We start from the raw sequence: 12,389 nt of genomic DNA, 5'->3' as shown, positions 1-12,389 counted from the left end.
GTGATCTTTATAACCATAATTTGCTAATAAAATCTTTTTCATTCCTTCCGAAAATAAAAATAAGAAAAAGTAATTCTAATTTATTTATTTATTCCAATTCTTTTTATGTGAATAGGAGATAAAAATTAACAAAATTATAAAGATGAAATGTTTTATAACACAAGGCCTTCAAAGCGCTGTTTGAACCAGCTGATTGCCTCTTCCTTTGTTATTCTGTGTGGTTTTCCAATTGATGACGGCGCTCTCTTGCGACGGTGAACCCTGAAGCCTGGACGTCCAAGGCACACATAGAAATCCATACCATAGATTCCTGTGTTGGGATCGTATTTCATTCCCAGATCAATATGTTCCTGAATACCGAAGCCAAAGTTTCCGGTTGCGGAAAAGTTTCTTTTTTTCAACTGTATAGATCGTCAACAAAAAACAATCACAAAAAATCGATTTATTTTCTTTATTTTAACCAAAACATATGAAATCAAACCTCAAATTCTTTCACACGAAGACCAGCTTCCAAAAGCTCTTCAGCTTTCTTTCCTCTAACTGTCACATAGCATGCAATTTTTTCGTTCTTTCTCACACCAAATTGCTTGATGGTGAGTCTCGCTAATTTATGAAGCAAAATTGCAAAAAATTTTTCGTTTTCGAGAAGTTTGTCAAATAAAAATTTTCACACCTTTAGATTGACAGGGCTTTTGATCTGTCAATTGTTCGAGAACTTTCATCGCTTTTGTCAAACGATCACCAGATTCTCCAACTCCAATATGGAGAACAAGTTTTTCGATACGAATTGCTTTGCATTTGTTTTGTTCAGTCCTGAAAATATAACGGCAGACGGGAAAAATGCCGTTTAAATTGAGGATAAGTGTTTTTAAAGCTTACAAACTTCTGCCCTGGCTTTTTCAACACCATTTTCCTCTTTTTATTTTAAATATGGCGAAATGGGGATTTTTCAATCGAATGAGATATATGATATGGGAAAGGATCATTTTGCATTGGATGTATTTCTGATTGTAAAGTTAAAAAAATAAGAAAGACAACCTAAACAAATGACTTACTTCATTTCTTTAATATTCTCATTTAAAATTGGAAGAGTTTTCTTTGAACATTAATTTTTATGGATTATTCACAATTCTCGAGATTTTCAAGCTTATTTTTAAATAATCAATTTTATGAAGCATTTTCATAAAATGACCAAATATTTTCTTCAAAAAATTTAAAAAAAATTTTTTTTTTCAATTTTGCCCTTTTGATGTATTTTAACAATATACTCAGAACAAATTATCCCCATATTTTCGTATATATAAATTCAGATAAGCATTGAGGTTATGAAGCGTGTTAAGCAAAGAAGTGACTGAAGTTTTTTACATCAAATAATAAGAAAGAAAAAGCTTTTAGTTCTTTTTAACTTCAACCTTCTTCTCGTCTTTTTTCTCGGTTTTTTTGACGACTTTGTGCTCCTTGTGTTCCTTGTGTTCGTGAACGTGATGCTCGGCCTTCTTTTTGGTGGCTGCTTGATGAAGAATTCTGTCGAGTTCTGATCTCTTTTTCAATGCACGTTGATGTGTCCCCAACTTTAAAAAAATGCATATTCAACGAAATCAAAATTTAGTGAGATGGTTTCAAATTTTTTTATTTATAAATGCTTTGATGAATCGAAATGAGATAAAAACACACTCTTGCTTTTGCAAATTTCAATGCTCTCTTTTCCTTTCCAAGCTTCAGCAACTCCATGATACGTTTTTCATAAGGACTGAAACCTGAAATTTCACGGACAACTTCTCTGACAAGCTTCACTCTTTTGCACAAACGCTAAAATTAAGTTCAAGCAAATAATATCAAATCAAAATGAATCTTCGAATTACTCTCAAAATTCCAATAAATCAAACTCTGCGGTTTGAAGGCTTGATAACTTGATTGACTTTTAACTGCTTTTTAGGCAAGTACTTCATGGTTTTCTGATGAGAAGTTGATCTGTTGATCGATGGGGTTATTTTCGGATTAATTTTTTTTCAAATATTTTTATTATATAAACCGATATTTTTTGTTGAAGGAGACAATATAATTTTTATCAAAAAGATTTTTTCATGATTTAATATAGTATTATAAATTCGAAATTTTTAATTATATTGCAAAATAATCATCCATTGTTATTATCAGCTTGATTCTTTAAAATGAACTGATTTGGTTATGATATTTGTCAAAGAAAATTTCAATTCCTCCATAATTGATGTATATAATAAATTTATTTATTTGTTTCATTAATATTTATTTAGTGACTTAGAAATTTAATTCCTTTTTTTTTTTTTTGGAGATAAAAGTAATGTGAAAATTTGTTCTAATTTTGACTTTCAATATCTGAAAAGAGGATATTGCCATTTAAAAGAATTCTAACCTTTTGAAAATCCTTCTTTCAAAAAAAAATATATTTTTTTCCATAGATTTTTCATTGTTTCTGTGTTTAATCTGTTTGGCATGATTTTTTTGCGTCTTTACAAGGTTTTGCAGAAAAAAATGCAAAACAAAAAAAAAAAAAAAAAAAAAAAAAAAAAAAATTCACGAACCGAACTTAAAACAAATCAGCAGAAACAAAAAATAAAAAGAAAGAAAGAAAAGAAAAGAAACGTATAAATTACCACTGAAACTCAAGTTCCCCACTCAATTCTGGCGTTTCTTCTTATTCCTTCTACCGATAAGTGACAAGATTGTAGAGAATACATACGAAATCCCGCAAACAACAAGGATGATGAAGCAGAGCAAGACAGCCGTGGCTCTCCTGTTCTGGAAATGAGATGGCTCAAAGAGAACGTGGTTGAGTCCGATCATAATGTTGGCTGAGAGAAACGTGATGAACTGCTGGCGGCTGAAGAGATAGCTGAAGAATGTGGATTGATTGGCTGGTTTGGAGAGAGAGGAAGAGGAAGAAGAAGAAGAAGAAGAAGATGTTGATGTTAATGATGTTGTTGTTGATGATGATAATGATGATGATAATGATGTCTTTGAACGGGAATTGTCTTGTAGAGGCAATATTTCTGCTTGAGAGGAAGGAGAGTCTGTTATCAATGACTCACAGAACACAAATATCCATGAGTACACTTTTGTGAAGAGACGATATGACAGACATCTCATCACAAATGGGAAGTTGCACTGGTTTTTTGGGGAATGTGGGGGAGGGAGAAGGAGGAGGAGGAGGAAAGAGAAGAGAAGAGAAAAGAAAAGAAAAGAATTTTCATTGAGTAACAAAAAAAAAAAAAAAAGAAACAATAATTAAAAATATGATTGAGAGAAAAGTTAGTAATTTCAAATTAAAAACAATGAAATAAAGAAATTTTGTAAAAACGAAAGTATTTTTTATATTTTTATATGCACAATTAATCATCAAAATAACATTAGCTTCCCATTGAGAACAATAAATCGAGATATAAAAGGAACACATACCATTCTTCTGGCAGGGTGCATTTCAAACGAGCTCTGCATCGAGCGCAGGAGCCTGTCAATCACACTCAGCACTCCATCTTTCTCTGTCGAGTACAAATTCATAGAAGTAGAAGCAGGAGGAAGGATGATTATTTCAAGCAAGGATGTAAATCTGGAATAGAAAATGCAGCATTAATAGCATGATGGATATAAATATTATAGATATTGAGGGAAAATTGTGATTGAATCAAAGAAAAATGAAAAATGATAAAGGAAAAGGAAAAGAAAAGAAAAGAAGAGAAATGATATTAAAGACATAGCAAAGAAAAATAATACGAAATTAATATCACATAAAAATACAGTTTCATAACCAAATGCAATTAAGAAAGTCACACTTGTCTAAACAAAAAGCCAAAATCTTTGGCATAAGAGCTAAGAGGATTGCACAAGTTGAAATATAAACGAAGTATCTGAATATGGATGTAACTGAACGATGCTCCTTCTCAACAAGGAATGTTAAATAAGAAGCAGCAAAGTGAAACAACGGAAATCCTGATTTAATTTTTTTTTGAATAATAATAATTATTATTAAATGTTAAAGATATGTTGAATCATATGAAATAATTCATAAATAATTTAATAAAGAAAGAAAAATAGTTGGATAATGACAAGGTTGTTTAAGAGGAGTATAATAATAATAATAATAATAATAATTAATAGAAATATAAAGTCAATGCATCATACCAAAGGAAGAAAACAATCCTTCAAAGTTCTCACCTAAAAATGTGTTAAATCTGGGTGAAACGAAAAGATCTTCTAAACAGAAAAACTTAAGGCTGGTTGAGTATGCTAAATGTTGATAAATGTGTTGAAATATTGTTGTTTAGTAAGATTTCATGTATATACAAAAATTATGTAATGAAAACATGATTCGAAAGGTATCAAATAAAAAAGAAATAATATATTTTTTTGAAAAGACATTGAAAAAAAAATGTTCAATCAAAGATTTATTATCTCCTTTAAAAAACATAAAAGCATTGGTTCATACCGATTAAAATAAAGATGGACAGCCAAAGAGGCTTCCATTCGTAATCGTTTGTAATCCACATTATAAGAAGAACAGAAATATCCAACTGGCATAACGTGAAAAAGAAATTCCAATGCACTCCGTATTCGTTAACATCATAACTGTAGCCCTAAGAAAAAAAAGAAAATGAAAAAGAAATTTTAATAAATTACAAGAAAATTTTGCCCGTAAATAAAGAAAATAAGAAAAAACAGAAACATTTGATAAAATTTTTTTATGAATATAGTCAATCCGTAGTATTAAAAAATATTATCATACGGAGGCTAACAAAAAGGTTGTTCTAAATACTCCCATTAAGAATAGCATTCCGTCTTTTATTAAGTATCCCTTTGCTATGCTCAAGAGTGATTTTCTTGTAAATGGTTTATCTCTAAATTGCCTGTTCATTCGACGATGAAACGATGATGCAGAACCACAAGCCGTTAAAGCAATCCCAGCATCCATCTTCAGAAACAAGCATGATTATTTATCATTCATAAATTTAAAAGAAGATATACGCATACAAAAGAGCATCCCATTGCATGCGTTTTTGTTACAGATGGCAAATGTGGTGGAAAATCAACCGCCATAATGCAAATACATGTATTTAGATTTAAAAATACACGAGGATATTCCAAAAGAAGATTTTTCTGCTCATTAAATTTTTTCACTATTCTTGAAGCATCAAATGTTATTCTTTTTTTAAGGAATGCACTTTTATCGTGAAAAAAACGAATAGCATTAACAAATGGTATCAGTTAAGCTTAAATATGAAAGCATACATCAAAAATACAATCAAATACAGCACGACAACAGTGAGTTGTATTCTGCCTGCTTCGTTGTGGTAAATAAGCATAAGTTCAAGGCTAGTTGGGAGTACGCAAAATATGAAGTCCAAAGCAAAACGGGCCCATTGGTTTTTTATGCAAAATACTTTACTTATGCATGAACTTAATGAAATTGACATTATACTAAAAAATGCCAGTTCCATTGGCTGCATAAATGGTACTTCCAAAAATGTAAATGTCTTTTGATAATTTTGATACAATTTTCCAGATGACATTTGAATTTTGATTCGAAAATTTCACAACAAAATAAAAATGACAATTATGATTTATGGGAAATTTCTGAAAATTTCTCCAATTTAGTTTTTTTTAAAATATTTAATAATCAACAATAAATTGTGTGTATGTTTGTGTGAGGGATTATGTGGGAGGAAGGGATGTTTCAAATTTTTTTGGGGATTTAGTCACAAATGACGTGTTTAACCATTGTGAAAAAACGATATTTTTTCTGTTCAAAAATATTATTTTTTGTTTGCGAAGAACAAACAGTGTATTAAAACAATAATTTTTCATGTCAAGTTAGTTTATCACTCGTGTTAATTTTAAAAAAAAAAAGGAAAAGAACCTAAAACTTCGAGATAAAAATGGGAATCACAAAATAATAATTATAATTTATAAAAGTTAATTAAACATTAAAATCAACCTATTAAAAAATAAAAAAAAATTTTAAAAACATATCCTTGAGAACATATTTTTGTATCAATGTTTGTTTCAATAAAAAAAAAAAAAACAAAACATATTTAAAATGGAATTTATAAAAATAGCAGTAACGAAATAATATTGCTTTATTCTATAATAATTTTAACATGGATGATTTTGTTTGAAAACTTCATTTTGTTTAATTGGGTGAAAATTTTTGAAAAATCACTTTTTTTTAGCCTGATCTGTCCCACAAAAAATCAGAACCAAATATTTGTTAACCGTAATTTATTCATTATTAATTAAAGCACTCTTTTTTTCTCCATGGAAGAGTTTGGAGTTTTATTATTTGCAATATTCTTTGTTAACATGAAGTGAAGAACACAATAATCGAAGTATTTTATTGTTTATTTTTGTTATTTTACTGAAACACGACAATTTCAAGTATTTTTATTAGTCTTTTTCAGTGCAATGAGTTTTTTATGTTTTTTATTTGAATAACAACAATAATTATTAATATAACTTCATTGAGTTAATGAATAGATTTAAAGTTAGCTTCATATCCGTTGATTTCGAATATCGTATTATCTCTTTTTTTCAACTTTGACTCTTTTAATAAAACAAAAAGTGCACTAAGACAATATGTTAATAACTTATTTGTATTTTAACTTTAATGAAATTGATGATCGTTGTATATTCAACAAAAAATAACACAATTAATTATCCATATTTTAAGTTCGAGTTTGTCTTTGAAAAAGAGAAAACAAAGGAATGAAAATGAATACTAAGAGTATTTTCAAAACTGTTTTCACACAAAAATCCGCAATCACTTTCGTTTATTTTGACTTTCATCGTTATCTTCAATATGAGAAGCATGTGTATTATTATATCATTCTTCCCTTTACCGATATCCCAATAAAAGAAGAAGGGAATACTTATTCATCATGAAATGTACCTGTTATTGATCCGTCAAATATATCGGCTGTGGCTGCAAAAAAACTGTCAGCAGAAGCAATGGACGACATCGAGAGATGGCTGAAGATTGTTGCATCTGAAGCAGCTGAGGTGCATGCAAATCACAAATAGTCGTTGTTGAGTGAGCAGCAGACGCTGAAGGGATATGTTGTGGCTTAGAGTGCGGTGCTGTATGAGGGTGTTGTGTGTGCATACGATGTGGTGCTTTTGACGATTCTTTCGGTTTCACTGGTGGCGCAGCCTTCGTCGCTTGTAGCGTCGGTGGGTACGAGGTCGGGGAGCAAGCGGATCTTGCGGATGCGGATGTGAATGTATTTCTCTTGATATATAATCTGTTTGACCCGTCGCTGCAGATGTGGCGATTGTCTCTGTTGAAATATTTGGCGGTGAAGCTGGACGACGAAGTGATGGGGCGAGGGGTTGCAGTGTGTGAAGTTGGGAAGATCGAGGAGAAGGGACTAGAGGTGGAGGAGCTGAGGATGGAGGATGGAGGATGTGGTTCTGTCGCCTGCAGAGATTGCCTGGCAGTAATGAAGAGAGGTGAGATGAAGAGGAAGAGGAGGAGGTAATGAAAAGGAGGGCATGAAAAGGAGGTATTAGGAGTTCAACATTCTGCTACAAAAGATCCTGGACGATAAGCGGATATCCATGCGGATGGGCGGGCTGGTGGAGCAGTTGCAGGAAAAGAACAAATTCATCCAGATGAATCAGAGGAAGATTCTGGAGCTGAGCGAGAAGCACAACGCAGAAGTGAAAGATCCACAGGAGCAGCTGTCAACGATCAAGGAGAAGGCGGAGCTTTTGGATGCAGGGTCTGAGAAGAAGAAGAAGCGCTATATACAGCAGGGCTGATTGGTGAGCGGAAACAGTGAGGTATCGCTGGTAAAGTTGGGATATATCTTACCACGCTTTCTTCATTGGCCTCAACGGATGGCGGGATGGTTATTCCTTTGGCTTTATTGATGCTGCCTTCTGGGCTGAGTGCAAAGAGTAGGAAAAGTTTGACGTGAGAATCGCAAATGGCAACACTTTGAAATTTGGACTTATCCCCACTTTAAAGGTTGTTTCTGAAAACACGGGGAGCGGAGTGACTGTTGTTGGAGAGGAAAACAACGGGTGATAAAAGAATACAAGCGGTGGAGAGGGAGACAGAAGGAGTGTAATTAAATTTGTGATCAGCGAGAAATTGAGAAGAAGAAAGCTGGTCCCAATGGCTGTAATGGAAATGGTGCAAAAGGAGTGATGCCAGCTGCAGTTCTAGCTGGGGAAGGGAAAGGGGCAGTGGCAGAGAAGGCGACTGTTGTGCAGCGGCAGTTCATGCTTCTTGAGCAGACAACAGACAGCATAAACCGACAAGAGTTGGAGTGGCCTGTGACTACTCTGGGTGGTTCGGGAATAGGATTATCTGCGGCAGGCAGGACGTCTTTTCCGACGGGGTCAACAGCGATGGAGCAGCTGATGAGCACAATGTCTTGGTCGCTGGGGAAAGTGGCGTTCGAAACGGCGCATGTGCTTCGGATGCCACCCACGCGGCGGTTGTCTTTACCGATGCAGAGACTGCTGGTGCCGCTGAAGACTGGGCTGCAGCTGTGGGTGATGTGATCTCCATCGAAGATCCTGAGGAAATATAGAGATAAGATTGCAGCAGATTTGTGTGGGGAAAATCTTTTGGTGAAATGGGAAGCACATCAGAGGAAGGTATTTGGTGACTTTGTGTTCATGTGTCTGGGAAAATAGAACGCAGAGGAGAAGAAGAGCAAGCCTGGGCGGAGGACGATGATCCACGATGAAGAGCTGTTCCTGAATAACTTTGCGAAATGCGGCTGTTTGTGAAGTTTGTGAGAGAGGAATTCGCAGTAAATTAGTTGTTGTACTTCTTGTTCCTCAACAAATTGCTGTTTGAAGTGGTATTGGAGAAGAAGATTAAGATAATTTTTGGCAAGTTTGAAAAGCTGCAGTCTGATAAGATGAAATCCAAAGCATTCGTCTATCCAGAATTTTCTCAGAATTACTTCAAGAAAGAAGAAGCGAGGTGAAAAAGGCGAAGAAGGCTCCGTTTAATCCCACACGTTCTGGCGATGCATCAATTTCTTCTTCTTCTTCTTTTTCTTCTTCTGCTTCAAAGGCGGCAAGAAGAGAATTCGCACAAGACAAAATGGAGTATCTTTCGTTTGAGACATCCACAGACATTGCCAGAGCTGTGACTTCAGATTTTTCAAGCAGCGTTCAGGTTGTTTGGGTGCTGCTTTCTATCATTTGTGACCGTTCTTGAGGTGCACCAGCGCAATGACTTCTTCGCGCTGTGCCTGCTGCTGCCAGATGTGTGCGATACAACTGATCGATGAGTGCCTCTGAATGAGTTCGAGATCAGAGTTGATGCGAAGAAGGTGAGTCATCACTTTGGCTGCTGAACCGGAGCTGAACGGTCGGGTGCTTTTGCTTTCGTGGGCGTCGGAGGGTGCAAGGGTTGAGATCCTGTGAAACGGCTGGTAGAGGCTGCATTGTAAGTTGTGGCTAAGAATTGAGAGTGGTTAGAGTTGCTCCAAAAGGTGCAGTTGTTGGTGGAGCTTACAGCTCTGAAGAAGAAAGAAGCTGCAGATGAAAAAGGAGGAATAGTTTGTGATTCCTCTATATTTTTTCCATCCGCAGAATACGAATTTTTTATCTGAAAGAGAAAAATCAAACGGAAACCAAAGCGATCAGAGAAGAGGGTCGAGAGAAGAAAACGTGGAGTGAATATGAATGAGAATATGGAATGGACGTTTGAAGTCAGATGGGGAATTTATGCATTTTGGAGCAGGTATTGAGGCAGAGGAGAAATATGATTATGCAGTATTTGAGGAGGTTATGTAACTGGAAAAAGAAGATTGAAATGTTTTCAGTTTCACATTGTGTGTTTGTGGACAAGCGGAATTTTCCTCGGATGTGTGCAGCTGAATTTTGCGTTTCTTGGCTTTCGTCTTTGTTTGCATTCCAATTAGAACAGTATCTTCTGTTTGCTGGAATTGAGGTTTCCATTGAAACTATTTCCTTCTGCGCTGCGCTGGAACTACAGATTCATATTGTGGAACTCCATCTTCTGATTTTGTGCATTTGGCTCTTCGAGGCTCCTGGCTTCTTCAAAAGGAACACACTGATCAGCCTCGATCCTCCAGCCAATAATTGCAATTATAGAGCATTTTTTCATTCATCATATGATTTGACAAATGTTTCTGTGTATTTGTCTTTTTCATTCAATTCGAATAGCTATTAAACGATTAATAATTGTTCTTTCTTTCCCATCAAAGGCACACACAGATAGTGTTAATGAAATCTCATTTTTTGAAGAAAGCGAAAACAGCGAATTTGTGGAAATCGTCTTTGCCCTGTTCACATGTTCCATCTGATGCATCCCATTCTGAACATTTATCAGTTCTGTCTAAAATGATGTTTCTGAAGATTGCCCACTTCCAGCAGATATGTTCATCCTGCTAACATGCATCTCTCCTGCTCCACTTATCTCAAACAGCTTTTACTCACGGTTATTCGGATGAACCGAGTTATGGACAAGGACAAAATACCTTGTGGTCAATGAACCTGTTGATACGGAAGATTGAGACAGCCCGGCTGCATCTAATTCTTTTTTGGATTTCTGTGTTCATATCACTTTGGCCATAAATAGCAAAACTGTCTTGTCCTCAACCAAAACTTTTTGTTTCTGTAAAAGTTCCTTTGAGCATCTGAACTTCATTTCCGTTGTATGGTATAATTTGAGTAAATCAATGGCCGATGGTACTGCATGGATGGATTCCATCCAGTCCACATGCATATGTATCAATGGCATCAGGTTCTGAATCACTCTATGATCCAAATATGATTCTTCTGCTAACGTTTTAAAGTCATTCACTTTTATCAATGATTGGCTTGTGATATGTGACAACTCTGTTTTTTGGTTGACTGGTTGAATAGCAGCTTGAATAAATGTTGTTTTCTGAAGAGCTACAAAGATAAATATCATACCCACCTTTTTATAAGTGTTATTGTAAAAAAAACAGTAATAAAGCAATGTTCCGTCATTGTTCCTATTTATTAATATACCAACAGCGCCTCCTCCACCCATTGAATAGCAATGACAGAACAAGCAGTTTGAAATCACAACTTTATCTGCTGCAATCCAATACTCAATTGCACCTCCAGTGGATGAGGTTGTATGATTCACAATGCAGTTTATAAAAAATGAATTGATAATGCATCGCTTCTGTCTTTGAGTATTTGTTTAGCGAAGTGTAATTGCACCTCCTTCATTGTGAAAGGAATAATTATTGTTTTGTTCACTGCCCTTTGCATACAAAAAAATTATTCGAATGAAGAAATGTCAAGATCTTTTAATATGGATTCTTTCAAAACGTTTAAATTTGAATCATTTGATGAAAATATGAAACTGGAAGAAAAATTTTCTTTTTGGGTATACAATCACTTTAATGATGAAATCTGACCTTCTTTGTAAATGAAGAGGAAATGTTGATTTTTGGTGGGAAGTTTTGGAATTCACCATAATATCTGATTTGCCTTTAATAAAAGAAAATTTAGAGGTTGAATATTCCACTGCCAAATAAATCTATTCAACTGAAATAAATAAAATGCAAAAAAATATAATCTGAATCAAATGAAACACACTTCAATTACAACTCTTTGGAAAAACACTTAGTTCTACAAAAGTTCCATATGAACGATTTTTTTCATAATTCATATCTTCCTGCATACTTCAGTTTCAATAAGAATAGAATTTGTTCTGATCATAATATACAATTTAATTCACGCGATTATAAACGAGAACGAAAAATATCTTATGTGTTTCAATACAATTCTTTTTCATCGAAAATTTGCCTTCAAAGGCTGATGCTGAAAAAAAAACAGTTTTTCACTAAATAATAATGGTTCTCTTTTTTGATCTGTGGTGATTTTACAAAAATTTTCTCCCAATTTTCAGGTGAAAATTAAGATTGAATATATCCAACATATTTTCTGTTCCCACTTATAGTGTGGTCCATATTACTAATCCTTTTTGAAATCACACTTTCGTTGGAGTTTTGATCAAAAATTGAAACTAAATGGGATTTTTGTTAAAAATTTGTTTCTGCAATAACAACATCATAAACAACGTGTATAAACAGTTTTGTTCAATTTTTCAAAATCCCATCAAGATAAAATTTTTGATCTTAACACGAACAATAAAATGATTTTAAAAAGAAACACACATATGGGTGATTCTTTTTGAAAAGTCACAAATGTTAAATTTTCAAATATATCAAAATATTCATATTTTGCTCAAATTTATGTTAACAAACACAAAACTTCATTTATATGGAATCTATTTCTGGATAATGCTATATCACACATTTCAAAATAGATTCGTTAGTGGAAACAGAAATTTGAGCAAAATATGATAATTTCGATTTTTATGAAAATTG

The 12,389-nt window shown here is 34.0% G+C and overlaps 4 protein-coding genes across 4 annotated transcripts; 1 reads left to right on the top strand and 3 right to left on the bottom strand.

Moving 5' to 3' along the window:
* Positions 1 to 70: 70 nt before the first annotated feature.
* MONOS_16788 (putative 60S ribosomal protein L11-2) lies at positions 71 to 932 on the bottom strand. Its single transcript, XM_067869659.1, has 4 exons — positions 884 to 932; positions 674 to 813; positions 482 to 603; positions 71 to 401 (listed from the first exon to the last, which is right to left on the bottom strand). The coding sequence occupies exons 1-4, from the start codon at positions 907 to 909 to the stop codon at positions 153 to 155; spliced, it is 537 nt and encodes a 178-aa protein (XP_067728235.1). The 5' UTR covers positions 910 to 932; the 3' UTR covers positions 71 to 152.
* Positions 933 to 1,234: 302 nt separating this feature from the next.
* On the bottom strand, positions 1,235 to 1,986 carry MONOS_4805 (putative Ribosomal protein L36e). The gene is made up of 3 exons (XM_067874905.1): positions 1,887 to 1,986; positions 1,675 to 1,809; positions 1,235 to 1,571 (listed from the first exon to the last, which is right to left on the bottom strand). Exons 1-3 carry the CDS (start codon positions 1,947 to 1,949, stop codon positions 1,392 to 1,394), a joined length of 378 nt encoding a protein of 125 aa, XP_067728234.1. The 5' UTR covers positions 1,950 to 1,986; the 3' UTR covers positions 1,235 to 1,391.
* A 669-nt stretch (positions 1,987 to 2,655) lies between these two features.
* Positions 2,656 to 5,070, bottom strand: MONOS_4804 (putative phosphatidylinositol glycan, class W protein; the record flags this gene model as incomplete). Its single annotated transcript, XM_067874904.1, has 7 exons — positions 2,656 to 3,144; positions 3,436 to 3,586; positions 3,810 to 3,966; positions 4,159 to 4,263; positions 4,463 to 4,610; positions 4,760 to 4,945; positions 5,005 to 5,070. The coding sequence occupies 7 exons, from the start codon at positions 5,068 to 5,070 to the stop codon at positions 2,656 to 2,658; spliced, it is 1,302 nt and encodes a 433-aa protein (XP_067728233.1).
* A 2,014-nt stretch (positions 5,071 to 7,084) lies between these two features.
* On the top strand, positions 7,085 to 8,541 carry MONOS_4803 (uncharacterized protein; the record flags this gene model as incomplete). The annotated part of the gene is made up of 4 exons (XM_067874903.1): positions 7,085 to 7,109; positions 7,180 to 7,479; positions 7,579 to 7,751; positions 8,119 to 8,541. The coding sequence occupies 4 exons, from the start codon at positions 7,085 to 7,087 to the stop codon at positions 8,539 to 8,541; spliced, it is 921 nt and encodes a 306-aa protein (XP_067728232.1).
* Positions 8,542 to 12,389: the final 3,848 nt, after the last annotated feature.

Source organism: Monocercomonoides exilis (genome assembly GCF_001643675.1).
Source record: "Monocercomonoides exilis strain PA203 chromosome Unknown scaffold20-1493094, whole genome shotgun sequence".
Lineage (NCBI taxonomy): Eukaryota > Preaxostyla > Oxymonadida > Polymastigidae > Monocercomonoides > Monocercomonoides exilis.
This window is presented reverse-complemented; position numbering and strand designations above follow the sequence as displayed.

What these genes read in the sequence shown, in the direction of transcription:
- MONOS_16788 (XM_067869659.1), bottom strand. Translation starts at nt 909, where the DNA reads ATGGTGTTGAAAAAGCCAGGGCAGAA. An exon ending in AAAGCCCTGTCAATCTAAAG is followed by an intron (nt 604 to 673) that starts GTGTGAAAATTT and finishes TTCATAAATTAG; the next exon opens with CGAGACTCACCATCAAGCAA. An exon ending in TTCGTGTGAAAGAATTTGAG is followed by an intron (nt 402 to 481) that starts GTTTGATTTCAT and finishes CGATCTATACAG; the next exon opens with TTGAAAAAAAGAAACTTTTC.
- MONOS_4805 (XM_067874905.1), bottom strand. Translation starts at nt 1,949, where the DNA reads ATGAAGTACTTGCCTAAAAAGCAGTTAAAAGTCAATCAAGTTATCAAG. An exon ending in TCAAGCCTTCAAACCGCAGA is followed by an intron (nt 1,810 to 1,886) that starts GTTTGATTTATT and finishes ACTTAATTTTAG; the next exon opens with CGTTTGTGCAAAAGAGTGAA. An exon ending in TGAAATTTGCAAAAGCAAGA is followed by an intron (nt 1,572 to 1,674) that starts GTGTGTTTTTAT and finishes ATTTTTTTAAAG; the next exon opens with TTGGGGACACATCAACGTGC.